General features: G+C 53.9%; 9 protein-coding genes across 9 annotated transcripts; all 9 read right to left on the bottom strand.

Annotated features, from left to right (window-relative positions):
* Positions 1-72: 72 nt before the first annotated feature.
* Positions 73-3,181, bottom strand: ABB37_01357 (hypothetical protein; the record flags this gene model as incomplete). Its single annotated transcript, XM_015797824.1, has 1 exon — positions 73-3,181. The coding sequence occupies exon 1, from the start codon at positions 2,260-2,262 to the stop codon at positions 73-75; it is 2,190 nt and encodes a 729-aa protein (XP_015663344.1). The 5' UTR covers positions 2,263-3,181.
* A 357-nt stretch (positions 3,182-3,538) lies between these two features.
* ABB37_01358 (hypothetical protein) lies at positions 3,539-4,789 on the bottom strand (the record flags this gene model as incomplete). Its single annotated transcript, XM_015797825.1, has 1 exon — positions 3,539-4,789. The coding sequence occupies one exon, from the start codon at positions 4,787-4,789 to the stop codon at positions 3,539-3,541; it is 1,251 nt and encodes a 416-aa protein (XP_015663345.1).
* An 855-nt stretch (positions 4,790-5,644) lies between these two features.
* Positions 5,645-6,680, bottom strand: ABB37_01359 (putative mitochondrial hypothetical protein; the record flags this gene model as incomplete). Its single annotated transcript, XM_015797826.1, has 1 exon — positions 5,645-6,680. The coding sequence occupies exon 1, from the start codon at positions 6,518-6,520 to the stop codon at positions 5,645-5,647; it is 876 nt and encodes a 291-aa protein (XP_015663346.1). The 5' UTR covers positions 6,521-6,680.
* A 1,098-nt stretch (positions 6,681-7,778) lies between these two features.
* On the bottom strand, positions 7,779-9,969 carry ABB37_01360 (outer dynein arm docking complex putative (DC2); the record flags this gene model as incomplete). Its single annotated transcript, XM_015797827.1, has 1 exon — positions 7,779-9,969. The coding sequence occupies exon 1, from the start codon at positions 9,678-9,680 to the stop codon at positions 7,779-7,781; it is 1,902 nt and encodes a 633-aa protein (XP_015663347.1). The 5' UTR covers positions 9,681-9,969.
* Positions 9,970-11,155: 1,186 nt separating this feature from the next.
* Positions 11,156-15,576, bottom strand: ABB37_01361 (putative ubiquitin hydrolase putativecysteine peptidase Clan CA family C19; the record flags this gene model as incomplete). The annotated part of the gene is made up of 1 exon (XM_015797828.1): positions 11,156-15,576. Exon 1 carries the CDS (start codon positions 15,188-15,190, stop codon positions 11,156-11,158), a length of 4,035 nt encoding a protein of 1,344 aa, XP_015663348.1. The 5' UTR covers positions 15,191-15,576.
* Positions 15,577-16,286: 710 nt separating this feature from the next.
* Positions 16,287-18,473, bottom strand: ABB37_01362 (hypothetical protein; the record flags this gene model as incomplete). The annotated part of the gene is made up of 1 exon (XM_015797829.1): positions 16,287-18,473. The coding sequence occupies one exon, from the start codon at positions 18,471-18,473 to the stop codon at positions 16,287-16,289; it is 2,187 nt and encodes a 728-aa protein (XP_015663349.1).
* A 781-nt stretch (positions 18,474-19,254) lies between these two features.
* Positions 19,255-21,174, bottom strand: ABB37_01363 (tubulin-tyrosine ligase-like protein; the record flags this gene model as incomplete). Its single annotated transcript, XM_015797830.1, has 1 exon — positions 19,255-21,174. The coding sequence occupies one exon, from the start codon at positions 21,172-21,174 to the stop codon at positions 19,255-19,257; it is 1,920 nt and encodes a 639-aa protein (XP_015663350.1).
* Positions 21,175-21,965: 791 nt separating this feature from the next.
* ABB37_01364 (hypothetical protein) lies at positions 21,966-23,774 on the bottom strand (the record flags this gene model as incomplete). Its single annotated transcript, XM_015797831.1, has 1 exon — positions 21,966-23,774. The coding sequence occupies one exon, from the start codon at positions 23,772-23,774 to the stop codon at positions 21,966-21,968; it is 1,809 nt and encodes a 602-aa protein (XP_015663351.1).
* A 571-nt stretch (positions 23,775-24,345) lies between these two features.
* On the bottom strand, positions 24,346-25,173 carry ABB37_01365 (putative mitochondrial nucleoside diphosphate kinase b). The gene has a single exon (XM_015797832.1). It carries the CDS (start codon positions 25,137-25,139, stop codon positions 24,684-24,686), a length of 456 nt encoding a protein of 151 aa, XP_015663352.1. The 5' UTR covers positions 25,140-25,173; the 3' UTR covers positions 24,346-24,683.
* Positions 25,174-25,268: the final 95 nt, after the last annotated feature.

Genomic DNA, 25,268 nt, shown 5'->3' on the forward strand with positions numbered 1-25,268 from the left:
AAAAGAGTGTCCATTTAGCAGCCGCGGCTTGACACAACCAGCCGGTGAGCATCGTCTTTGAAAGGGGCGTGCCTACCATGAAAACATTGGGCTAAGGTAGTGAAAAAACGCCACCAGTATTATTGCCCAAAGGATTGCGGCGCTTGTGATACTGCCACCATGCAGGGCACGCCGCAGCCTACCCTCCCCTCGGTGCCACTTCCCAAATACGCAGACGTGGAAAAGTAGCTTTACGGCACCCCAGTGGGTCTCATCATTAGCCTCGGTGCTCTCCGCTGCGGAGACGGCAGTCGCAGAGGCTGCAGTGGTCTCGTTCGACACGTTCGGCGTCCCGCTTGCGTCGTTCCTCTTTCCCTGCGCATGTTCATCAACATTACTCTTACCATCACCACCACCACCAACAGGAGCAGCAGCAGGGACGGGAGTTGCGGCAGACAGCTTTGCTTGACTTCCAATCCCACACGCCTCGAGCACAAATCCCACGAAGGAGAAGGAGCTGTGGTGCTGTAGCACGACGTCTGGCGAGTTGTTGCTCCCGTCAGCGCTGCCGCGGAAGAGACGAATCGTCACGTTGAGGTTACGATTGTAGAAGTGAGCTGTCTCCGCGTCGAGCAGCTCGAATTCGTTCTCCTCGTCGGCGCTGCTGCTGCTGCTCACGCCGGGGGCGGAGGGCGAGCCCTCTGCGTTGTCGCTCAGCTCTGCTTTGTCACGGCCGCGGATGTGAGAAGCCGGCAGAGAACTCGGGGCACTTCTCGTACTCGGACCACTGCCCGCCGAGCCCTCGGTGGGCTGCAACAGCCCTTGCAAGCGCTCCCACAACGCCACAGCCGCCTGCTTGCCGCCCTCTCCAGTGATGATGTACGGCGCACGCCTCGTCCGTCGGCCACGGCTCTCCATGAGCAGCGGCTTGAGGTCCCATATGCGGACGCAGCGCGTGTGCGTGTGCCCCGTTGCGGACCCCCCGCCTGCGGGTCTGGACCGCCTCGTTCGCCGCGGGGGTCGTGCAGTGGGGCGGGGCGGGAAGACCGGCATGGAGGCGCTGCGCGGCGGCGGCAGCACGGCGCTCGTGTCGGACGGTGAGTTCCGCCCGGCGTCCGAGGCGGAGGCGTCATTCATGGCCGAACCGCGGCACAGCAACGGAGACTGGGCGGGACTTGGGGAGTTGGCACGGTCGGATGTGTCGCTTCGCTGCCCCGGCCGATTGCGCCGTGCGGGAGACGAGAGCACACTGTTGTCGTGAGTCATCTCCTCCCGTAGCACGCGATCCAGCACCGTCACGAGCTTCTCCTCCCGTACGTAGTAGGAAGATTCAAAGGTGAAGAGGCGCGAACCTTCCGCGTTGCTGATGGCCACGTGTCCAACGAGGGGGAACAGCCACGAGATGAGCGGTGCTGGGAAGAAGAAGACGCAGCAGCCGAACTGCTGCAGCTCCGCATTGATGCGAGGAGTCAGGCGCAGGTGCGTACGCAGCGGGGAGCAGGAGACGTCGGAGTTGCGCGGCCCCGGTGAGCCGTCGGAGAAGTCCGACGCAGCCGCAGCCGCAGCCGTCGTCGTGGGAAATGGGGGGGACACCGGCGGGCTGGAGGACACGTGCATCCCCGCCTCCCCTTCCGTACTCGCACCACGCGCTGCTCGCAACAGCGACGAGGTGATTGAGTCTTCAGCTGCCACGCAGCCCGACTGGGTCGCCTCAGCGTCAACAACGGACAGCGCAAAGGCAGACGGCGGCTGAGAGAGCGACACACGCGCGGCGAGGGATGCCAGCAGCGACGACGGTAGAGTGGCATCACTGCTGCTTGCCTCCATATGGGTGCGTCGCGAGTTGGACCGCCCCGCGCACTTCAGTGATCGACGGCTGCGCAGAACAGGGGAGCGTGGCGGCGCTGCCGCTGATGATGCCGACGGTGCCAAACTGCCATTTGCTTGCGGCTGCTCGGCGCTCGACGAGTGCGGTAGCGGCACGTGGGGTCCTGGTGTGGATGTGTCACGTGTGTCCTCCGCCTCCGCCTCGTGCGCCGACCTCAGCCGACGCAGTGGTGATTCCCCCACATGAGGCTCCATTAGCCAGCGGTGCCCTGACGAGTTCACCAGCGCGGACGGCGGCGTGGAGGCCAACTCCGCCGTGTCAGCCGGCTGCCCAGCGTCTGCCTCGTCATCCGCATCTAAGCTAGTAGAACTGGCGCTGTTGTGCTCGCCGCATCGAGGTGTCGAGGAAACAAGCTCACCGTGTTCACTGCAGCCAGGCTTGTTAGAAGAGTGCATGGGGATTGGGGCAGAGTGCGACGTGGCATCAGAGGTATTGAATCGGCTGGAGTCTTCTGGAAACGCGCTTTTACTTGTTGCGCCTCGAGGCCCGTCGCCGTTGCCACAAAGTTGTTCGTTTTGGGGTGAAAGCATACTCACCGCTCCCGAGCTGCTCCACACCACTGCAATGAAAACCCACAGAGTCTGTCTCCTCCTTTCTCAACAACTCAAAAGGGTCTTGACACAAAAATAGAGCTTTTTTCCTCCTTCGCGAAGATTTTCCCTTTTTAGTCCCAACCAGTAAGCCTTGACAAGCGAAAAGTCATCAATGAGTAGAGTTATATAGAAGGAAAAATGGAAGAAGGTGAAATTCTTCGGAGAACGAGTTTAGGGAAAACAGAAATCAATCTCTACCAGTAGGAACCAAGAAAAAGAGAGACCTATTTATAGGATTGGCGTTGTGCAGCTGGAAGAATCACAAAAAGTGAGTTTTTTTGTTGGTTCTTTACGTAGACAGTTGTATGCGTAATTCAGTTCGAAACTACGGAGGAACGAAAGGAAAAAAAGTCTGAGGACAGGAGGAAAAGATATATTTCAACTAGAACAATTTGAGAAGGGTATACGTACACGAAACCGTATGACAGCTGAGACACTCTAGATAAACAAATAAAGCAGGAAACGGCACACCAGTGGAAGAGTTTGACCTCGAAGTACCACTTGTCAAGTATAGAGAAAAAAAAGAAAGACAACGTCAATGTGGATCAAGAAAAGAAAACCCTACAATAATAAGTGCGGTGACAAGTTGAAGAGTGACAGATCGCTCCCAGAAAAAGGAAAGTAACAAACTGTAGCCGGTGTGAGATGTAAAACTTCTGTGTGAACGAACCGAACTGTTGTGCCTAAAAGGAGCAGCTGCTGTGCACACTTGTTTTGCTGCTATTTAATCAGAGAGAACGAAGACGGGAAAGAACAACGGGAAGTAACAGTCAGTTTGTGAAGGGGAAGAAGAGGCGGAGAAGAAAGCGATCTTGCCCACCGTGCGAAATTCTTTTGATATCTATGGGTGGACATAGCAAACTCGTTTTCACGGCTGCTGCTGTTGTGGACGTTCACGGGCCATTCATTTGTGAATGCCTTTCACGTTACGCAAATATGTTGTTCATCCAGAAAAGGGAGGAAATTAGCTTTCAAATTAGAAATTGATCTTGCAATTTTGCCCGAAATCGGGGATCGACTATGTGTGCAAAATGCGTGTAAGGGCGAAGAGTTCAAGAGAGGGGAGTAAAAACGGAGCTCAAACCGCGTGGCAATAGGGGCACCTCACCCCCGCCGACTGCGGTTCTCCGCTGCCGTCCTCAGCGCGTTGATTGGTCACACCGGAGGAAGACTCGGGAACCTCGCGGGGGCTGCGGTGTATAATCGCCATGCACGAAGGGCACAGCCAGCCCAGGTGCGACGCACGCTCGCGTGACGAGGTCCCATCAACGGCTACGGCCTCTTTCTTTTCTGTTTCGATTGGAATGTCGAGGGAGGTGTTCTCCAACGTCGAGGTGGGCAATGGGTGGCACGGCAACATGGTGGGACCCACAACAAACTGCGACGCGATGCGGTCGCGTTTCCGCCGCGAGCTGCTCCCGCCGCTGCCCTCCGTCAGTCCGCTTTCGCCATCTAGCAACTGGCCAAGGTCCGCAAGGGTGAAGCGTGCGGCGCAGAAGCCGCCCAAGCTGGAGGCGAGTCCAACGAGACGGTTTTCGGCCGAGTCGGTCTGTGCCACCGCATCGCCGAAGCACGACACCACAACGCCCATCTTGCTCGCCGTGACCACCGCCATCGCAAGTCCACACTCCGCGCTGTAAGAAGGCGCCGCCCCCGCCCGCGCATCGCTGAAGATCAAAATACGGCTTGTGCCGCGGGAAGGGTGTGCGCCTTCATCGGGTGTACCACCCGCCGCATCATCGGTGGCGTCGTCCGCGACAGAGTCCATGTCGTCCATCCCCACGCTGGTGAAGGCGCTGCTGGGATGCGCACGAAGGTAGCACAAGGAGGCAAGCAAGGCACCGGTCAAGGAGCCCCAAATGTCACTATCACGCGCTGTGGGTGCGGGAGACGCAGAGGTGGAAGCGCCAACGCTGGCAGAGGTCGAGACGGAGGTGTTTTGCTTTCGTACAGCCTGCAATACAGTTTGTTGGAGAAAGAGCGGAGAGCGAAGACGAAAGAGCTGAACAAAGGCGGTTGGTTTCTCCGTTTGGTTCGCCTCTGCGCCGTTGTCGTGCGAGAACGGTACTCCATTGGCATCAGCGAGCGGCGGATAGGTGGCCGCAACGCCATCCAGCGCGTGATTGCGGTCCGGCACAACGGATGAGTAGACGCACCTCGCACCGTTCTGCGGATCGGCAAAGAAAACCGCGATAGACGGGATGAAATCTGGCGCGGTGACCCGCACGCTGCGCTGAATGGCGTGCAGACACTGCAAAGCGTTCCCTACAAGTGACTCTGCGTAGCACTCATTGGCCGAGTGCAGTACGCAAACCACTGAAGGTGACATGAAGAGACGCTGTGCTACTCGATCAACGTGCGACTCTAGAAAAAGAAAAGTCCAAATTGCCCAAGCCTTGCTGCTGCTGTTATATCCGGGGACGCGGATACTCTACGGACGGAGAAGAGGGTAAAAGTGGTGGGTTTATGAAAAGGGAAGACTTAGGCATGTACCCGAGTTTATGTGCCTTTCGTCGAAGCGGAAGGCATCAGTGGTACTGGAGGTACAATTCAAGATTAAGAAAACGGCATGAAGGCAGTCGTTTGCAAGAGCTGTCTTTCGCCAAATGCTCCATCTAGCGAAGGAGAACATTAAACTTTGTTGTCTTTCTCTCAGGCCGTCCCCACAACACGGTTTCACAACACGTCGAGCAGCACGAAACAAAGACACCGCATTACTCTTTAAAAAAGAAGAAACAAGGCTGTTGTCGCCTGCATAGAGAAGCAGCAAAGCATCAAAATAACAGCAAGCGAAGTAGCATCAATTCTTTCTCTCTGGTATTGAGGAACCGGAAACAGAAAACCGTCTGCTTTAACCTATCCGCAGCGTTGCATGTATAAGCAGGTAGGTGCACAAACAAAAATCACGCAAAGAGAGAAAATCGTGCGTACGACACAGCGATAAAAGAGGCCGGTTTTGTTTTTTTAAGCACGCACTTGCACATGGAAATGTGCGCACCAGCGTCGATTGATTTTCATTTTGAAAAGGAAGAAGAATAAAGCAAATCGTGATCGTGAAACGGTAACTGCGCAACAAGAAAACACAGATCATAAGTGTTTGCGGTCGGCTTAATACGAGAACGGCTATCCCTACAGCATACTTTTCTACGGTGTGCGCCCAGAATCTGAACTACGCCGCTTTTGTTTACCGGAGGTCACTGGCGCGCTCGCGGAGAGCTTGCTTGCCCTTCAAGATCATCTTCTCGCGCATGTCGTCGAGCGGACAGATGTTGTCGTACTCGCGCACCGCCTCATCGAACGCGTTAGCATCCTCGCCTTGGAATGCGGCGATGAGGTCCGTGATGACCATGTGCTCGCGAGTGTTCATGTTGAACTGCGTGTCCAACTCCTGATACTCCTGAAAGCGCTCCTCTAGCACGCCGACATCCTCCATCAAACTGTCCGACGTCATTTGCGCAATCTGGCACAGCAGTGCGGTGAAGAACAGCTTACGGGCATTGCCGCGTGCCACGCGGTCCTCTAACGCCTCACGCGCGCACTGGTCGTAAATCTGCTGCGCACCTGCGTAGTCACCTGACCGTGCCTTCAGATCAGCCATCTTGATCACAATTTCAGAGGCAGTTACCTTGGCACCTTGGTTGCGGTAGTAGCGCACGGCTTGCTGGAGCCACTTCATCGCCTCATCGCCCATTGTAATGTCGCCCAGCGCAGCACACGCCTTGGCTGCATTTGTGTACTTCTGCCCTTTGTCGTACATGTCCACCACTTCCCGCAACATCGCGGCAGCGGTCTTGGCGTCGCCGGCTTTCACGTACGCCTTCGCCGCCTCTTCCATTTCTACGGACTGATCACCCTCGCTCTTGTTCTTGTGCGACATCTCTGCCGCACGCTTGTAGGCCTCGGCGGCCTTGGCGAAGTTCCCTGCTGCCTTATACTGCGTCGCCGCCTGCATGAAGTTGTCGTGCGCCCCATCAATCTTGGTGTCATTCGACGAGAACCACGACCGCTTCTTGAGCTGCTTTTCCCCCTCCGCCATCAAAGCATCACCGCGCTCCTCCATATTGATACTGTACCTGTTGTTCCCTTTGCTGATGTTGTTATTGTTGTAAGACCAGCCGGTGAAAGCAATCGAGTGAAAAAGAGCAGGTGGATGTGCGTATATGTAGATATGTGTGAGGGTTTTTTCCCCTTTTCTTTCAAGGTGCGGAAGAATATGAAACTGTAAAAGCTCGACGAAAGTGACACGAGAAACGTGTTTTTGTCCATGGCGCGCACGAGAATGGACAACAGTTCAACGTGGCAATATGATACAGGTAAGCAGTTCGATAAAACAGAAGACAGAAGTTCCAAATACAGGAAGCAAAAAAAAAAGGACAGGACAGTTGAAGAAATGTGCCGATTGAAAAAGAAGAAGCAGCTCCATCAATTAAAACAAAGTCTTCTATGGACAAAAACATCGGAACGCAGGCTTGTATTGTTAACGCAGTGCGTCAACCAATTTGCGTGAACGTCGTCGATTCTACGCCGCCTTCACACTTTCGTCGCATGGGAAGCAAATAGAAGGGAGGGAGAGGCGTCGCGTGAACTCACTTTCAGTGGCAGAATCCAAAGCACACCTCTGCTCCTTCTCCTCAGTGGATCCTAATGCCGCAAAAAGGAAAAGAACGAAGAGGAGGTCCATCACGACACTCGCGGTGATCGTGCTCCTCGCATCTCATTGGTCATAAACTTTTCGTTCGCACTAAAGCAAGTGAATACATGAGTCAAACTACATTCCCAGAGCATACATGAACGCACACACACACATACACTTACAGACAACGGTTGTGGTGGCAGACGATTTTGAGAATGAAGGTGAAAACCGGCAACTTGTGGTGAGAGAGGTCCGTAAAAAAAAAAATTGAGAACACAAATAAAAAGCAGATACACCGACAGAAAAGAGGGGAAAAAATGCGTTGCAAAGAAGTTCTTCGTCCGCGCAACGTACTTCGCTCGCAACCATTTTCCCCTGTTGTGCTTTTTCTGCTTCTATTGATGTATTGCCCACGCAGTCCCGTTTAAAGATTCAATGTACATCGGAAAACAAAAAAGCATGCGCCCTTTATTTTGCTGATAGCAAAGTTATACTCCATTGCAGCCGCGCTAGAGGTCCGCTGTGTATCGCTTTGCTTTTGACTCGCCACCGCTGACGCGCGAAGCCCAAAAAAGAAAGGACTTTTGGTATATCTCACGCCTATACCGCCTGACATTCAGTAGGTAAAGCAAAAGCTCAGAAGGACGCGAGCGTGCCAAGCTTCGAAACGTTGCGTGTGCATTCTTCAACTTGTCCCGCCCACAATGGCCGCCTTTACCTGCTGCGCAATGGCCTTATGCGGTGATTCGCGACACAGGTCCTTCTTCTTGCGCTGCTGATTACGATCCTCGCGCTCGCGCATCGCCGCAAGACGAGACTCCATCTGCTTGCGAAGATCCTCGTGCGACACGATGTGATCGTCGTCTTGATCCACATGAAGAGCACTGTCGCGATCGGCAGCGCCACCGCCGAGGCTGGCACTGGGCAGATCCATCATGCGCACCAGGTTGCGCGCGCTAACGGCGCTGTGGGCGGTCTGGGGGGCCGTCGGCATCATGGGTGCTAACCCGTCCTCGACCTCCCAGTCCTCCGTCGTCGAGACGCGCTCGATCGCAAGCGAGTCAGTCGTGACGGTCGTCGGCGCGTTCTCCTCGTCCTCGACAGCTTGGGCCGAATCCTTGAGCTGCTCGGAGTCCCGGTTAACACGCAGCGACGACGTTGTACAACGCGAGTAGGAGTGGGCCTGATGGTGATGCTGGAAGGCGATGAGGATCTGCGTCGCGCGCTCCTCGATGGTGCCAAAGAACTGCTTCATGTTCGTCTCGGTGCACCGCTCCTCGCCCTCCACAGCACTGCTCGCCATCTGCGGGCACCCAATGTGCGTGTACACTTCCTCCGCAGTGCCGGCCGTTCGTTGCACGCTGTCGCGCAGCTGCTCTGTCGCGCTCGTCATCTCGTCAAGCCTGCCTTCCGTGTCGGCCAGCTCCTCTTCCAGGCGCTTGATGAGCGTACGGTGCTGAGTCTCGCTGTCGTCCTCTTCGCTCAAGAGACGCTGCAGATCGCGGGTGTTGTCCTTCAGCACCTCCTTTTTGGCGGAAAGCTCGTTGATGTACTTGTACAGCGAGAAGTTCAGGTCGCCGGTGTGCACGTACTGCGCTCGCAGCTCCTCGAGATCCTCTGTCATGAGCGCCTCTTTGATTTGGTGCAGAATGTTCGTGATGGTTGCGCTCTCCTTTTCTACGCGGAGCACGTTCGTGGACTCATCCCCGGCGTCGCTGCCCGCAACGGAGACGGTGTCGTCGGCGGCGCCAGACGTTGTGCCGGTCGTGCTTCGCATCTCCTCCTGCCCGCGGGGTGCGGTGGGGTCGTTTGCGCGCTCACCAAATTCGTACTCCCGCGCCTCCAACTCGAGCTGCATCTCGGTTTGCTCCTCGCGCATCGTCTTGATGTCCAGCATGGCGGTGTCCAGGTCGTGCAGCTGGTCCGAGTAGGTCTGGCGCTGCTCCTCCAGTGCTGCACGCAGCCGCGCCACTTCCCGCACCTGCGCATCACGGTCGTCCATGTCGCGGTTCGACTTTTCGATGTGCTCTGCCATCTGGCGCTTCTTGCTCTTCAGGTCATCTTCCATGCGCTTGTGTACGCGTTGAAAGACACGCCGCTCCTCACGGATGACGTCGATGCGGTCGCGCAGCTCTTTGTTGTAGGAAAGGGCGTCGTTAAACTGACCTAAGGCTTGATCCAGTCGGCTTTCGAGAATCTCGACTTGGCGCTGAACCGCGTCTGCCTGCTCCTTTTCCACGTTCACGCCACCCTTCATCTTTCGGCTGTGCAGAAGATCAATGCGGGCAAGTTGATAGCGCTTCGTGAGATCATTTTTGCGCATCTTTTCAAACTGATACCGGCGCTCCAGGGCGTCGACATCGGCCTGCAGCGAGGCGAGCTTATCTGCCTTGACATAGTCATAGTGGTTTCCCGAAACAGCGCTGATCTCCTTCTTGAGCTGCTCGTTTTCATTTGCCATGTGATCAATTTGCTCTTGCTGTTTGGCGCTCTGGTCCTGCGCACTCAGAATGCCCTCTGCTATCTGGGAGCGGCGCAGGTGGTCCAACTCCGACCCTTTCTTCTTCGTGGACAATTCCACCGACATGGTGCTCCAACCGATAAAAGGAACAACACAAAATCGCAGATGTGGTGCAAAGAGGAAAGGGAAAAGAGCCGTTCTTTTGCTGCGTTGAGTAGTGTGTGTTCGTGTACGCCACAGTGGAACACGTCCGGAAATGGAACGCGAGTCAGCTTAACGCCGTCGTAATAGATGTAGGCAGAAGCGGCTTGCGAGGCGCTTGTGTCTTGGAGGAAAGCACGAACGGTGAAGGGGGAAAAAAAATAGGTGGCCAGAGCAAACGAAGAAGAGGTTACTTGCCTTCCACAAAGCTTACTTCATAGCGTTATGTCAGTTCAGCAAAAAAAAAACGCATGCAAGACAACAATAAGGAGAGGAGTAGGGCAGCGCAGAAGAATGAGTTCAAGTTTGTTACCAACACGATCCGCGCACATAAAATGTGGAGTGATTGTTTTCCACGGTGGAAAACAAAAAAAGAGGCCACACCCATTTACTTAGAGAGCATTCATTTGGGGGTGCGTACTTCCTCTTACTTCAAAGCCTTAAGTTCAAACTCAATGGAAAAAAGAGAAGGTACACGCGTCTCAAGTGAAATACGAGCGTCTACTACGACCCCGAGCAACATGCTTATCGCAATGCGATGTGTGGAGAAGATTCCTTTAAAAAGGAGCACTCAGTTCGGATGTTGTTGTCGCTTTTGATTTTTCGTTTCGTTTTGATATTGCTAGCGTAGCTTGATTTATTGCTTAAAAGGTGCAACGTGCAAATTCATTACTCAGTAACATGGACGAATTATCCGTAGCCCGACCTGCCTCACAGCCTACGTCCATAAACGGCAGAAAAGAGCTTTAATAATAATAATAAACGCTAAGATCCGCACGATTTCGTGATCCCCTACCTCCGCAAAGGTTGTTTTTCCTCACGTGAGAGCTGTTGTGACACGCTACTGAAATAACTATCGCCCTACCGTTTGGGGGAGCCTTAATTCAGTAGTCAGCTCGAATGGAAAGAACGAAACCAAAAGCAGAAAAGAAAAAGGCGTTGGTGCTCCATAGCCGATTCACAAAAAAAAGAGATGAAACGGCAAATACAGTCACAGCCACAAGATGTATCATGATACGAAAACTCAAACAACTTGTGGAAACCCACGACTCTTGCTCCCAGCGTCAATATTCTCGGGGTATACACACACACACACACATAAACACACACACCTGTGCGGAAAAAAACAAAGGAGAATTCGAAACCCTTCAGCAATTAGCACAACAACAATTAACTTAGAGGAGGCAGCAATTAACACGCGTGGTTCCGAAGAAGCAAGACGCTGAAAAAACCCAGCACGCCAAGCAGCAGTCACAGTCAGCGCCCAACAGCAACGCGTTTGATACCCTTTGCTTTTTCCACTGTAGAGTGCAAGGAAGCAAACTCACAGATTGGGTATTTCGTCTTCTTCCACGTCACAAAATCTCTCCACTCGCGGTTCTCTCTTTGCTTCATCACCTTCACCGGGCTTCTTTCACTTCAGGAACACGCTCAAAGCAGAGGATGTATGCGCCGTTGGGAACCGGCGCTTCGCTGCTATCCAGCGTAGCGCGCGTGTCGTTGTAGTACACCCACTTTTTGACGTAGTCATTGTACGCGGTAGCAGTATAGTGCCCAAAGCTCAACGAGCCGGAGTGGTACACAACACCTCGCAGTCTATACCGTGTTCCCTCCGTTTGCAATGCAACCGATTCGGGATCGAGATAGGGTGCAAAGTCCATCTCCGTCGGAAACTGCACTGTGGTGTCCTTCTTATCGGCGCTGTACGTGTGCATCTTAAAGCGCTTGAAGGACACGATCAGGCAGGGAGGCAGGCGGTAGAGTGTCCGGTGCACCCGCGTTTCGCGGAACTCCTTACATCGGCTGCAGAACCACGCATCGTCGCCGCGCAGCACGTCCGGCTCCATCGTGTAATTCAGGCAGTCGTGGAGCGTGCACTTGGCGTCGGTCTGGAAGCTCGTGTGCGCGCGCAGGCACAGCGACTCCGCCATCTCGACGGGATGCGCGACGTACGACGTTGCATCGTACTGAATGAAGATGACCACCGTTGTAGTGGTGGGGCAGTCCGCGCTTTTCCTTGCTTGTGCCGGCGTTGTGACGACGTTGGATTCTTCCTCCTCGTCCTCCGCGCTCCCCTTCCCGCCGATGTTCAGCCAGCTATCACCCGCAGCGCTCATCAACTGTGCGACGTTTTCCAGCGGCATCACACGCGACACACGCCGCATCACCTTCACGTCCAAATGCGTCGGCGGCGGCGAGTCCTGCTGAGCCGCGACATTGCCCTCCGCGTGTTCCACTTCGCCTCGTTCTTCCTCTTCGGCAGACGCAACAGAGTTAAAATAGCCGCCGCCGCCGCTCAGCGCATCAGCAGCCACGAAGGCTGTTTCATGGTCTACCAAGTCCTCCGTTTGCCGCTCCAACATGGAGGCAGCAATTTCTTTGCTACGAGCGATGATGTGCCGCGAGAAGGGTGCGCTATCATCCATACTCGGATTCTCAGCTGGGGGCGTTCTATTTGGCGCAGCTATCTCGTCCACCCAGACCAGATTCGTCGTGAACGTCGTCGGTGCTGGGTCGTTGACGTTCTTGAGGAAGTACCAGACACGCAAAGCCGGCGCTGCGTCCTGCTCCTCCGTGGCTGCATCCACTGCGTCCTTCGTTTCGGCCTCAGCGAGGGAGAGCCGCGCCCACGCGTGGACACGTCCGTGCTCCGGCACCTCTATCAAGCGCGCATCGACGCGCAAACGCGACCGGATCACTTCCCTCTTCTTCTCCCACCAATCTAACGGCTTCTCCTCGGAATCATCGAGGTTGTTGTCGCCGCTGTCAGCACCGGGGGGGAAGAAGAAGCTGTACACCTCCTTGCTGTCGACCGCGACACCCGAGAGCGCGTGGGCGAGGCCCTGCTCAACGTCGTGGCTGCGCACTGTGTTGTCCGGCCCCACCAGCGCCTGCACGCGAAGTGTGGCTTGTACAAAAGCACGGTTGTTGTCCGTGACAGGTCGAGAAGGCGAGGCAGCGCTCCGCTCTGCCACTGCTTTGTCTGTTGCGCACTCTCTGCGATCCAGCTCTACCAATACCTCTACGCCGTACGTGCGCTTCTGCTGTGGCTCTCTGATGCTCACCGGTAGCGTCACATTGTTGTCGAACACAACGCTCAACTCACCACACGTGAGGCACGTGAAAACCGTCTTCGACTGGTGAAAAAAAAGTGGAGAGAGAAAGGTTTGATTGTTCTCCAGAAAGTTCTCCCAGAAAATGGTGGATAGCTCCTGTGTAGGGATGGCATTATCGCTGTCCTCGCGCTGGCGGTAGCAGCGAGCTGAGACGAGGTTGATTTCCTCGCCCATGTTGTCGAGCAAAACCTCGATAAACTCGCTGGCGTCCTGCTGCTGATACCCTGCAAACCGTTTCACACGCATCCCGATTTGGTCCTTCAGCTCGCGCGTTTCGGCAAAGGAGTGCTGGCCGCACCACATACCGGACAGAAGCTTGATAAACGCCGGTGTGATGGTGGCCTGCATAAAGTGGGAGATAGGTAAGGTCAGCAACTTCGTGCGGAACGCTGAAAGATTGGACAGGCATTGAAGCGCACTATTCATGTAGCAGGTGTTGCCGACGTTTGTCAGACCACAGACGCCGCTGTTGTGCGCCGCCACCTCCATCGTTCCGGTGATCTCCTTCTCGCGTCCGTCGCCGTTCACGTTGTGTAGGGTAACCCCCAGAGAGAGAAAAACTTGCGACTTTGTTTGTTTCTTGAATTCGCCCAAGCTCCCAGGCTTCTTCGTCTCGATGTGGTCGCGAAGTTGCTGAAGGACCTCTTGCACCGTCACGTCCATCCCGTCGCCCTCTGCAGCAACGGGAAAGGCATCTGCACCGATGGGAAGCGTGAAGAGCCCTTTGCAAGAGATACGCACCGTGTCGTTGCCGTTAACGGCGGCAAACCACACCATGGACGCCTCCTCTGACATCGTATCCTTTTCCTCAGTTGCCAACCCCCACGCTAGATGGCATACCTCTCGCATCTCGCTGTGCAGTAGCGCCTCCTCGACGTACACGGAAACGGTGAATGAGTCCATCACGTTGTCTTCTTTGTTGGTCGAGACCCAATCAAAGGTAACCTCGACCTTCAGCGGAAGCGCCCTCCACGCTGCGAGGCACTGGTTGCGCAGCGGAAAGGGACCGTACATCGTGTATTTTGGGCCAGCCCCGAAAAAGCGGAAAAAGGAGTCAAACAAGCTCTCAGGGATAACCTGGTAGAGGCCTGTGTCCAGTCGCAGCCAGTGGCGGCGGGGGTCGTGCGGAGACACGGAGACTAAATCGAACGTGTCGATAGGCCCGGGAAATTGGGGGAGGGGCCCAGGTGGGGTGAGAAGGCGCTGTTGCCTCGCCTTCGCGGTCCAGCTCAGCAGTTGCACCATCCACGCCGTAGGCACCGCCACCCCACGTGTGAATCCCTCCTTGTTCTTCATCAAGCTATGCTGCTCACAGGCGAAGAAGAAGTAGTAGAAGAAAAGGTCCGTGTTGAGCCGTGAGATGTCCTCCTCCTCCTCCGTCCACAGGTACGGCACCGTTTCGACTGGGTTGCGGGAAAGTTGCTGGTACGCCGGGAAGAAGCTGCAAATCCACGCGTCCGCGATGGGGCCCAAAATGGCGGAGTAATCGTCCTTGCTGTCGACAACCGTTGCGTCGTCGGCGTACTTGTCACGGAGTGCCTCCGGCAAGTAGGCGCCGCGCGTCAGTCGGTCGCGCATGAGACGGCTGCTGAGCTCACTCACCTCTTTTGCGAACGTGAAGCTGCGCAGGGAGTAGCGCGAGTACGACCGGTTCCCACCGGCGCTGGTGGTGTGGCACCCGCAGTCGTTCATTACCTCCGCCACAATGCTCTGGAGCCCAGACACAAACGTGACCGCAACTTCACGCGGGGTGGCGTGCACTCCCGCGCCCACGCACTCATCCTCCTCTGCGTCGGTAGTTGGGGATGATGGGGTGACCTGAAGTATCATTCCCTCTACGCTCTCCTGAATGAAATCGCGCAGCAGCGCGCTGGCAATGCCGAACCACGCGACACTAAACTCCTCCACGTGCTCGGGTGACTTGACGGCTTTAATGACGTCCAGCTGCGCGGCAGTCACGGCACTGGACCGCTTCAACCAGGTGATGCTGCCATCAAAGCCGCGGAGTCCTTCTAGAATAATGCCCACCAGCGAGTTTACGAAGCCCTGCAACGGGCTCGCGGGGGTCGGCGTCTGCGTCGACTCCGCCTCATCGACCGCGTCGATTTCTTTCGGTATGGTACTCTCTTTTTGGATCCCATCCCACGTGATCACTTTGTCTTTCGCGGCGCCCCCGTCAGCATCATCATTGAGCTGCGGTGAGTGCGCTTCGTCCTCGGACGGAGAAAACGAGCTACGCGATGTGGCGCTCAGCGGAAACGCATCAGCACTGTCCCCACCGCCCTTCTCCTCAGCACCATCTGTTGGCACATAACTCATTGTTGCTAAAGATGCGATAAAACAGAAAGACTTGACTCTACTTCGACTACACGGTCTGCGATCTCCGCAACAACAACAAAAAATGTCAACGACGTAACGACCGGCTCGCGTACGCGTAAAGAAGAAAGGAGGTAACTAAAAGCTCCAGAAAGCGATGACGGTAACGAAGTTACGTTTCACTTTTCGACGCCGTGCAGGCCAGAAATCTAGCACGCGTCAATAGTGTTTTGCGTACGTGCGAATGCGCCTTGAACAGCTTGGTTCGTTTTCTGTGTTTGGATATCTTGTGAACACCGAAATCTGTTCAACAGACGCACGGAAGGATCGCTGTTGAGTGAACAAAGAAGGAAAACAGAAAAAATGCTTCACAAATGGGTCCTGGATCCTTTCGGTGTACCAGAAGTTCACAAATCGGGAAGAGAAGTTAGAGAGACGCGATGCGAAAAAAAAAAGGGAAAAAGATGAAGGAGCATATTTACAGAGCATATGAAGAGAGCCATCCAAACAAAATAACGCGCCTGACGGAAAAAAAGGAACACAAATGGCGGTCATGTTCGTGCGAGCACATCGCACCTCGTTTGACTGCGCAAGGCAGAAAAAAAACTAATATTCATCCGTATGGTCAACAGATTTAGTCGGAATGTGATACGAAGCGGCATTTCCTCCCTTCTTCCGCCTTCAAAGGCCTTCCCGCTTTATTTGCTTCGTGGGTTTGCATTTCAGCTAATTAGCATATCGTTCCGCCCAGGCAGCGGAAAAGAGGCAACAAAACAACCCTCCCGACAAACAAAAGGGAATGAGGAATAAGCACGGCGGCGTGTCAACAAGAAAGGCAAACAAAACCGTCCCGTGAATTCCGCACTCTTGTCACAGAAACGACGCAGACAAAGCAATGATAAAACGGCTAAAATACAAAAAGAGATAATCGATGGTCAGAAATGAACTGGGCACGACAATCAAATGTGGCTGTGGGGTTGCATACCTGCCGACAAAGTGTTCTTACATTTGTAGGCGAAGTCATTTGAGAAACACATACAGTGATGCCACATCGGTGCAGGTAGAAAAAAACAGTATCGTTCTTTCCCGCAAAGGCATGTTAGTCCGTCGACCGCTTGAAGGTCTTGGTACGCTGCATCTGGTCCCCAGTGTGCACAGGAAGTGTGTAGTCCTCCACCTCCCCTTCCGCGATGTTTTTCTCGCGGATGGCGAAGAGAAGGCCAAGCAGCCCCACCAGCAGAAGCATCAAGGCGGCTACAGTTTCCGAGGACGACTGGGAGCTGCCCACAAAACCGTAAATAGCAAACTTGGAAACGACAATCAAGTCGTTGGTACCGTCCCCGTTGAAGTCGACAACCTGCACAGGCGCCACCGGCGCCTCTGCGAGTGCGATGGTGCGGGTTACCTTCCCGTTTTTCGTCTTGATGATTGAGAACTCGGTGTCTCCCACAGCCAACACGTACGTGTCGACGCGTCGGTAGGGCTCCTTGCCGCCCCCTACGAATGTCACGTCCGTCTCACGATTCTTCTGCGACAGCGAATAGGGCACCAGGTGAGGAAATGGCTTTGACTCGAATTCCTCGCGGTTTTCACGGTCGTCCCACCTCGTCATGTCCTCCGTTTCGGAATGCGTGAAGCGGCTCCCCGTTTGCGCGCGCCACAGCACGCGGCGTCGAGATGGATCAATGCACGTGACAAGGCCCGTGTTGATCATGAAGACAGCGTACCGCTCCACCTGGTACAGCCCACTGCCGCGAACATTCTGCACCTGCACAACGAGCGGTGGTGTGGCGTGGGTCGCGTCTGACGCGACGTTGCGACTCCCCAGAAGCTCGAGTGTGTTGACGGTATGCGAAACTTCCTCGCCGCGTACGTCGCCGTCCACGAAGTGGTGGATGAGATCCAGGTTCCCGAATAATCCCACGGTATCGCACACGGTTGCGTTGAAGAGCTCCGCGGACGAGGTGGGGACGCCGGACTCGATCATTCCGAGGCAGTCGTACAGCAGGTCAACGCCGTGTTTCGAGTGTATGACGGTGCGAGGACCAATTTGGGTGCTGATAGAATCCAAAACCAAATCGTCGTTGATGTCATGGTATGCCGTCCCGTCAGATCGCAGCGGACCCACCATGGTCACTGTGTCTCCGGTGTACATGTGCCGCACCTCGATACCGTTCTTTCCGTGAAACACAAGCACGTTCGGCGGCCGACGCCGGCGCGCCTCGCTTTTCGGTGGAGAGAGACGGGCTTTCGAGACCACGGAGAGCATCCAAGAGTTCAGCTGTTCACCCAGGGTGCCATGGTCGTCCGTGCCCATGTGCGCTACGCGGTCGTTGTACAGCAACGTGACGCGCTTCGTATTCTTTTGTTGCCGCTTTTGCGCATTGCGTTCTGCCTTGACGCGGTAAATCACATGTGGAACGAGCTGCGCGTCCCAGGGGTGCGCGTACCGGTGCGGCATGGCGGCAATTAAGCCTTCACGGAAGGTGGTCCACGGCTGCATCCGCGCCCTTGCCTGCAAGACAGCGTCTCGTGTCTCGTCTCTGTTACCCTCGCCGATCGGCGGAGCTACCAGAGGCTGATCGACGTCGATGTTCAAGTCAACCGCTGAAGCGTTCAGCGTGGCCTCACGCACAGCGTCATCCATTTCGTTTCCGCCGTCAGAGAAGTAGCTCCACCGCACGGCGCCGGACGCAGCATCATAGGCGGCGTAGAAGGTCATCTGCATCCTGTACGTATCCACCACGTCAACAGCGATCGCAACAGTTCCCACGTCGTCCTTCCAGATCCTTTCCGGCACAATAGAGATGGAGGCGTGAGCCGTGTCCGCCCAGTACGTCGAAGGTAGAATTTGCTTCTTCCACTTTTCCGTTAAGGACTCGCCGTCAATGTTGATAGCAATCAGCTGATAGTCTTCCGTGATCACCGCGCCGAGCATGACCTTGCTGTTTGGATCTGTGTAGCCGGCACCAATCGCCATGATGGCTGACTGGAAATCCAGTTGCCCGCTGGGGGCAAGAGAGACGAATGCGTCATCGATGCGTCGGCGCGCGTAGTGTGTCCGGAAACGGGAGAGCACACCCAGCTGCGTCGAGGCGAGAAGGACGCGAGACCCAGAGCCGTCCACGTCAACGACGATGGGTTTTGGCATCAGCGACTGTGCCAATTCATCATCTCGTACAGACACCTTAAATCCACGTTTAAAGCTCAACGATCCATCCTGAGACCAACAGATGATACTGCACACGATAGCGACGCCGATAATAATAACATCACGGATGCGCATTTTTCTTTTTTCTCCGACGTAGGATCGTTGTGGGGTTTTTTTCCTCTATTTTTCCTCTCTTTTTGTGCAGCTCTAATGTATGGCAGCTTTTTTTGATGTTATTGTCGTCGATAAAGAGAGAAGAAAAAAAGGAAGGTAGAGATTGACGGCGAAAAGGTCTATCACCCCTAAAAGGATGAAAAAGTTGTGCAGGAGTTCGCAGTCAAGAAGACTGCCTTGCGAATAACAAAGAAAGAAACGCCAGGAAAGGAAACTCGCAGTTTACACCATGAAGTGCTTTCATGGTTGGCATTCCTTTTTCCGCTCCACCAATACCATCTGAACGGTCCGAAAGGCAATCAAGTACGCATACTGCAATAGGCAGACGCCAAAAAGCCCATCTTAAAACAACTGTTAACCCAACGTCGCTTGTGATGCATAGTCTCGGTAAAATCTGTTGCCACGTTTGTAGTATTGTTTTTGTCATTTTTTCTCACGTTCTACTCTATTCTTGAAAAAAAAAATATCTGCAAAAGTGAAGGTAGCAACGAAATCACACATATGAAGTTAACACCACAAACGATGACAGCTGAGTTCGTGAGAGACAGGAGACCCAAAATTTCCCTGGTGTTGCTTCGCTTTCTCTCCTTTACTCGTGTGCATTAATTCAGCGTGGTGATTCAGCACCCTCGTTGGGTACCGGCCCTGTCCTAAATAATGACTGTCTTTATTTGTGCATCCTTTGCCAACAGGGTAGTGGATTACTTGACTCGAAAAGCGACTTTCCGTCCCTTGCACCACCTCAGGGGTGAATGCGCACATAGCCGTTGTGACGCTTTGTCTTCAGGTTCATTGTGCCCGGGAAGAAAGGCGCGACAGCGATCTCAATCGTGTCTTTCATCATAGCAGATTTAAGTCGGTCAGGGCCGCCCGGGGCTCCGTTGATCTCCAAAAGCCACACTTTCAGGTCTTCGTCAATGAGGAAGTCGTACCCAAACACCTGGAACGTGTGCGTCGGAGGTACGACAGGTTCGTCCGGCACGTGAGCCTTTGCCGCAAAAAGTGTATCTTTAACAATGGCGTGGATTTGTGGCATGACGTGGTTGTCCAGTGTTATCGGTGACGACGCGTCTCGGGCGCTCGTGGGTGCAGGGCTCCTCGAGCCTTCTCCACGCTTCACCTCACGTATCGGGTACGGCGAAATTCTGGTCTCGATAGAAGAGGTGGTGGAATAGAGAGCTTCACTTGCGTTAGGCTCCTGCGATCGCGGACTTCGCCCCGGCAGGCACTTCGTTTGTTTCAGCTTCTCGCTCTTGAAGGTGCCTTTGTAACGTACAAGTCCATCCAGGTGTTCCCGCCAAAGCTCATTACCATCTTCGTAAAGTGAGTAGGCAGCTCCAGTTTCCTGCACGCAATGATTTGTGATGTGCGCAAGCCGGCCATTCGCAGTCCTGGACGTCGCTGTGTCGCGATTGTACGGAACGCTACTCGTGCGCATTACAAGCTCGTCGTACACATATATCTCGTACCTGTCGCGCAGCAGCAGTGCCCAGCAACGAATGTCGAACTTGCGCTTGTGGTACAAAAGAGGGCGGTCAATGTACTGCTGGGCTATCCACGGCTGGCCTCCACGTTGGCTGTCGACGAAGCGCAACAGCTTCGTTAGGCCAACTTGGTCGCCGCAGAAGATCTCAATGTTGTCGCCGTGGCACCCTGCCGAGCTCTTGGTGATCCACATGCACGACTTCTTCTCGCCCCCACGGGTGTGCACAAAGTCGCGCTTTGCCGTGGCAAGCAGCGCGTGGCGGTCATCACGGGTGGCCTGCCGTGGGAGCAGTTTGAAGGACATGGGAAGGTACTCCCCCAGCGCTCCCCAGTCGTAATAGTGGTGTTTCAACAAATTCGTCACCATTGCACTTTTCAGCGTTATGCTGCGGGTGTTCTCCACAAAGTCGACCAGACGTGGTTCACCGTCGTCGCCGTTGCCCATGGGCATGCGAATGCCTAACGATCCGTACTGCCTCGGGCCATAGCCGGAGCGCCTGCCGTTACCCAGATCGTTGAGACGGCTCTGGAAACGCTTGGCGGCCTCGCGTCGGGTGGAGATGACACGCTCGCACGGCATCTTCTCGCCGAGCAGCAGGTGCACATTGGTGTCGACCAGGTCGCACTGCGTCTCCGATACAACGAGAGCTTTCGTGATGGATCGTTGACGTACGTTGATGTGCGACCACCGCCCCGTGGCCAGCAGCTGCTTCGTCATCTCTTCATAAATGGAGCCGCAGTGCTTCATTGTCGCCACAACGTACTTGCACCGCCTCTCCACACCGGTCGCCGACACGGTGCGCTGTAGAGGAGCAGACGCCGTGTGACCGCGTGCAGAACCGACGCGGAGAGACGAGCCCCACGCGACCGCGCCGGAACCGAAGATAGAGGACCGTACGCCACTCGACGCCTGCGGTGGCAGCGGAGATGACTGCAAATCAGCGTACTGAGCGGACCCGCGACGACCATTTCCAAGGGGTTGGCTGTACCGCGGGGATGCTCTTTTCGTAGCGGAGCTTGGCGCGTTGGCAAACGGAGTAACGCGAGGGCTATTCTTCCTGGTGTTATACGATGCAAGAGTCGACGCGGAGTTCGCTCGATTGTATCTAGAGCTCAACACCGGGTCCGCTGGTGCAACAGCCAGTGTTCTTTGATTCTCCTTTGAAGGAGAGTTCATAGTGTTCTAAAGTATATCCCTTTACGTTAAATTCAAGTATAAAAATAAACAATGTATAATTGAAAGCCAAAAAACACAGCGCACTCTAAAAGCTTGAATGGTCGATTATATATATTTCAGTTAAGCCACAAATAGAAGAAAGGCACACGGGTGAAAAAGCATCAATATGCTTGAATGAATGGCTTTTGTTTGGACAAGAATAAGAAGTGCACGTTATTATTGTTAGCAGTGGTAGTGGTATTGCAGACACGTCGGATCGAAAGGTTCAATAACAATAAAAGAGAGCAATCGCATAGAGGCTTTTTGTTGGACACAGTGGAAGGCATCATCAAAGGCGACTCTGGATGAAGTAATGCATATGAAGTTATGGATCCCCTTGCATATCTGTTTTAGAGTAGTCGGTAAGTTTGCACCGTGCAACGGCGCCACCGGATAAGGAGGGAAGAAATTGGATGCAGCCGTCAAAAGAAGTTTGAGCTTCTTGCCAAGTTGAAACAGAAAACTCGAATCTGCGAGAGACGAGCAGAAAAGAAGAAAATGCGTGTTGTCGCATAAACTTATGTCGTTGTTTGTCTATCTGCACGGTTCTATGCATACGAAGCGAAGGAGAAAATGCGCACGCCAAGCGGTCTATATCTAAATACTTTTAAAAAAAGAAAAACGTTACACTGCTTTTCGGCCAAGAAACGGCATTGCAGCCAAATCCGTGATTTCATTACAAACTCTTTATTGTGCGACACACGGCTCCTCATTCGCAAGATACGGGTGGGTAAAAAACTGAACAGCTCATCTTACACCGTCAAGCCTTGAGGACGTGTGTACACAGGAGATAGTCCAATCGCACGAACAGGATCGGTCGTGTATTGGGAGTTGTACACGCGCGTTCCCGACGTTCCTTTTTTTCGCCCTGACGGGAATGAGATAAGCGAAGCTCCCGGTTTCGGCTCAAAGCCAGACATGAGACACTCGTTCACTGACACCCACAACGGCTCATCGCGCTTCAATGAGCAAAGGTAATCCTGCCGCTGCTTTCCTAAAACTGGGCGCCATTTCGTGTCCAGCATAAAGTGAACCTTTTTGCTCGTTTTTGGAAAAAGAGAAAGGATCTCTTCTGGTCGTGCGAAGTCCCCGATATTGTAAAACCCGTCGGCAATCTCTTCCTCCGGGTTCGTCTCTGCAGCCGCTGCCCCAATTGTCACGAAGTGTTGTTTATGAGTAGGATTAATCCCAATCCCCAGGCGGGCTGCGGCGGACTCTGTCAGCCAAATAGGACTGGATAACTTGTGCTTCAAAGCAAATGCACGCAGCAAACTCTCGTCTCGTGGACCGATGAGCTTGCCGTTGAGGATCGCGATGGGACGGACTGATGGCATCATGAGGTGTGGCGTTTTCATGCACGCCGCGTTGTAATACCTGCGCAGGGTAGCATCGTCTGCGAAAAAATACCTCCTCCGAGTCCCTTGCACAGCAATGCGGCTTTCTTGCTGTTCAACCGTAGTCTTCTCGTCGACTGTCCTTGTTAGGAGCGAAGGCCCAATGGGGGACGTGTGCTTTGTTATACGGCTGACCCACGCAGCAAACTCCGGCTTTTGCACTCGCAAAAACTTTAAGTTCACAAAGTGAAAAGGGTATTGAGGGTCGTTTACGGCCGCCATATACTTGACCAACATGCGAGAACGCATTGCCTCCCATCCGTTAACGCCGTAGATAAAAAATGTGTCATGCCCAAACGCGTCAGGCCGTGTTTTCTTCAGCTCCTGGAGCAGCTGAGCTCTAGCCTTGGGTGGCACGAAAGACAGCGAGACAACCATCCCCGTCATGTCGGGCACCGCAACCGCTTGATGATATGCATGGCGCTTTAGCTCTACGTTCAGGTATTTCATTTGCGATTCACCGATCCACATGGGAGACGTGTACCCGCGCAAGATTCCCACCCCCAACAAAATGTCATGTGCCGGCTGACCGAATCGCTTCCCCGTCGTCGCATTTAGCGCCACGCCTTTCTGAGGCTCACCCTTGTAGGCATCGTCAAGCTGCTGGGCGTTGTATACGTTCACAGAGCTTGCCGGACGAACGTCAATCACGGCCTTCTTGTCGTAAGCCAATTCTAATTCGGTCGCCATGTTCAAGTCGATGAACAAAGCTCGCTCTTCCTCGGCAGCATTCAGCAAGCGAATAAGCCTCTCCGCTGTCACGGCTTTCCACTTTTTCCTCTCGGAAAGAATGCCAACGCCCGATCCGAAGAACGGGGGATGCTCCTCCAGGATGCGTTTCTGATCTTTCTTCGTTAGCGACGTCAGAGGAATGACCTTCTCTACATGAAGGTAAATCACTGCCGGCTTCTGACCGGGAAGTACAACGGCGTTGCACGACCGGCTCGACTGCGGTTGCGTCACCCAGTACCGACTCATGTAATGGTTCCGCCTCGCCACCTCGCGAAGCGTCACCTGACATCGCTTTGAGAAAGGAGTATTCGTCACCGTGGCTAACATGCTCGCCTCATTTTGCGCGGAAATGGGAACCTTCCTCTGCGATGGGTTGATTTTCGCTGGGCGAATCAGTTGAAACGGCCGAGCGAGCAACACGAAAGCTCTCTTCATGATCACGATGAATCCTTTTGTTTACGGTTCTATACAATTTTTATCAATGTAACTGTACCACGGTGAATCAACCCGTTCTATGCGCACGCGCTATTCTCAGCGGGTGTCGTTCTGACTGTTAATATGTGCTTTATGCGAAGAGAGAGTGAAAAAATACTTTCGCTCGTTTGCTCGTTTGTTGTCAACCGTGATCAAACGGGGTGTGCCCGATTCTTACAAAATACGGTTTCGTTGCCGCGCACAACTTTCGAAAAGATACACGAATTGGAGACGCGTAAGGGGGAGAGAACAAGTGACAATTGGCAAGGCAAGAGAGAGAAAGGCACGTCTTTTCAGCGTAATGAAAACCTGCACAGGGTAACAATATTCAGTAATATAGGGAGCGCAACTCCGATAAGCACACAAATCTGCAAGACCGCCAGTTCTCATCATTCACGCTCTGTCTACAAAAGAGAACTAGCAATAGAAGAGACACAAGTCACAGTTGCGCATGTGATGCGCCATTTGCAAGCGCAGATACTCAATCGCACCTCCACGCAACGTCTCCTACTCAGCTCTTTCGCTAATGAATACATGCGTGTCAATCGACGGTTAATAAAATGAAGGAAAAAAGGTAATAATAATAAAAAGCATGCACAAAAAGGGAAACCAACACTCAGCCTATGGCTGGCAGCTAAAACGCACATATGTAATTATCAACCTTTTTCTCCTCTAGCTCGAGTCACCAGCAGTGATCTGAAGGGAGAGAGAGATAAAAAGTGTCAATTTACAAAATGAGTCTTGGCCAACCAGCACACTTCCCTGAAACCCTTCAGTGCTTACAGCTTATAAAACCAAGTAAATGTTCTTTCTTTAAATTTATCACTGAGATACAGCTTTTTTCCCTTTCGTAGTCTCAACTGGATCAATTCACTCGTAGATCTGGTTGGCGGAGTGGGACGTCCAGCTCACAAGCTCCTCCGGCTTGAACCAGAACGCGATCTCGCGCTTCGCGCTTTCCACGGCATCGGAGCCGTGGCACACGTTGCGGCCCACATCAACGGCGTAGTCGCCACGGATCGTGCCGGGCAGAGAGTCAGCCGGGTTCGTCGCGCCGAGCAGCATGCGGCCGCTCTTCACCACGTTCTTACCTTCCCACACCATGCCCACAATCGGGCCCGACGAGAAGTACTCCACCAGCGCGTTGAAGAACGGCTTAGAGGACAGGTCGGTGTAGTGACCCTGAGCCTGCTCCGTCGACGGCTGCAGCATCTTGAGGGCAACCAGCTTGAAGCCTTTGCGCTCAAAGCGGGCGATGATCTCGCCAACCAAGCCGCGCTGGACGCCGTCGGGCTTGACAGCGATGAAGGTACGCTCAGAAGACATGTTAGTCGGTGGAAAAACTGTTGGAATGGAAAGCTTGCGTTGCGCAAACGATGAGTTTGAAAGGAAAAGGGCAGACAAAGAGAGTAAAAGAGAGTGCTGTGAATATATAAAAAGGCATTGTAACAGCTG

This window comes from Leptomonas pyrrhocoris (assembly GCF_001293395.1).
Source record: "Leptomonas pyrrhocoris isolate H10 chromosome Unknown, whole genome shotgun sequence".
Taxonomy (NCBI): Eukaryota; Euglenozoa; class Kinetoplastea; order Trypanosomatida; family Trypanosomatidae; genus Leptomonas; species Leptomonas pyrrhocoris.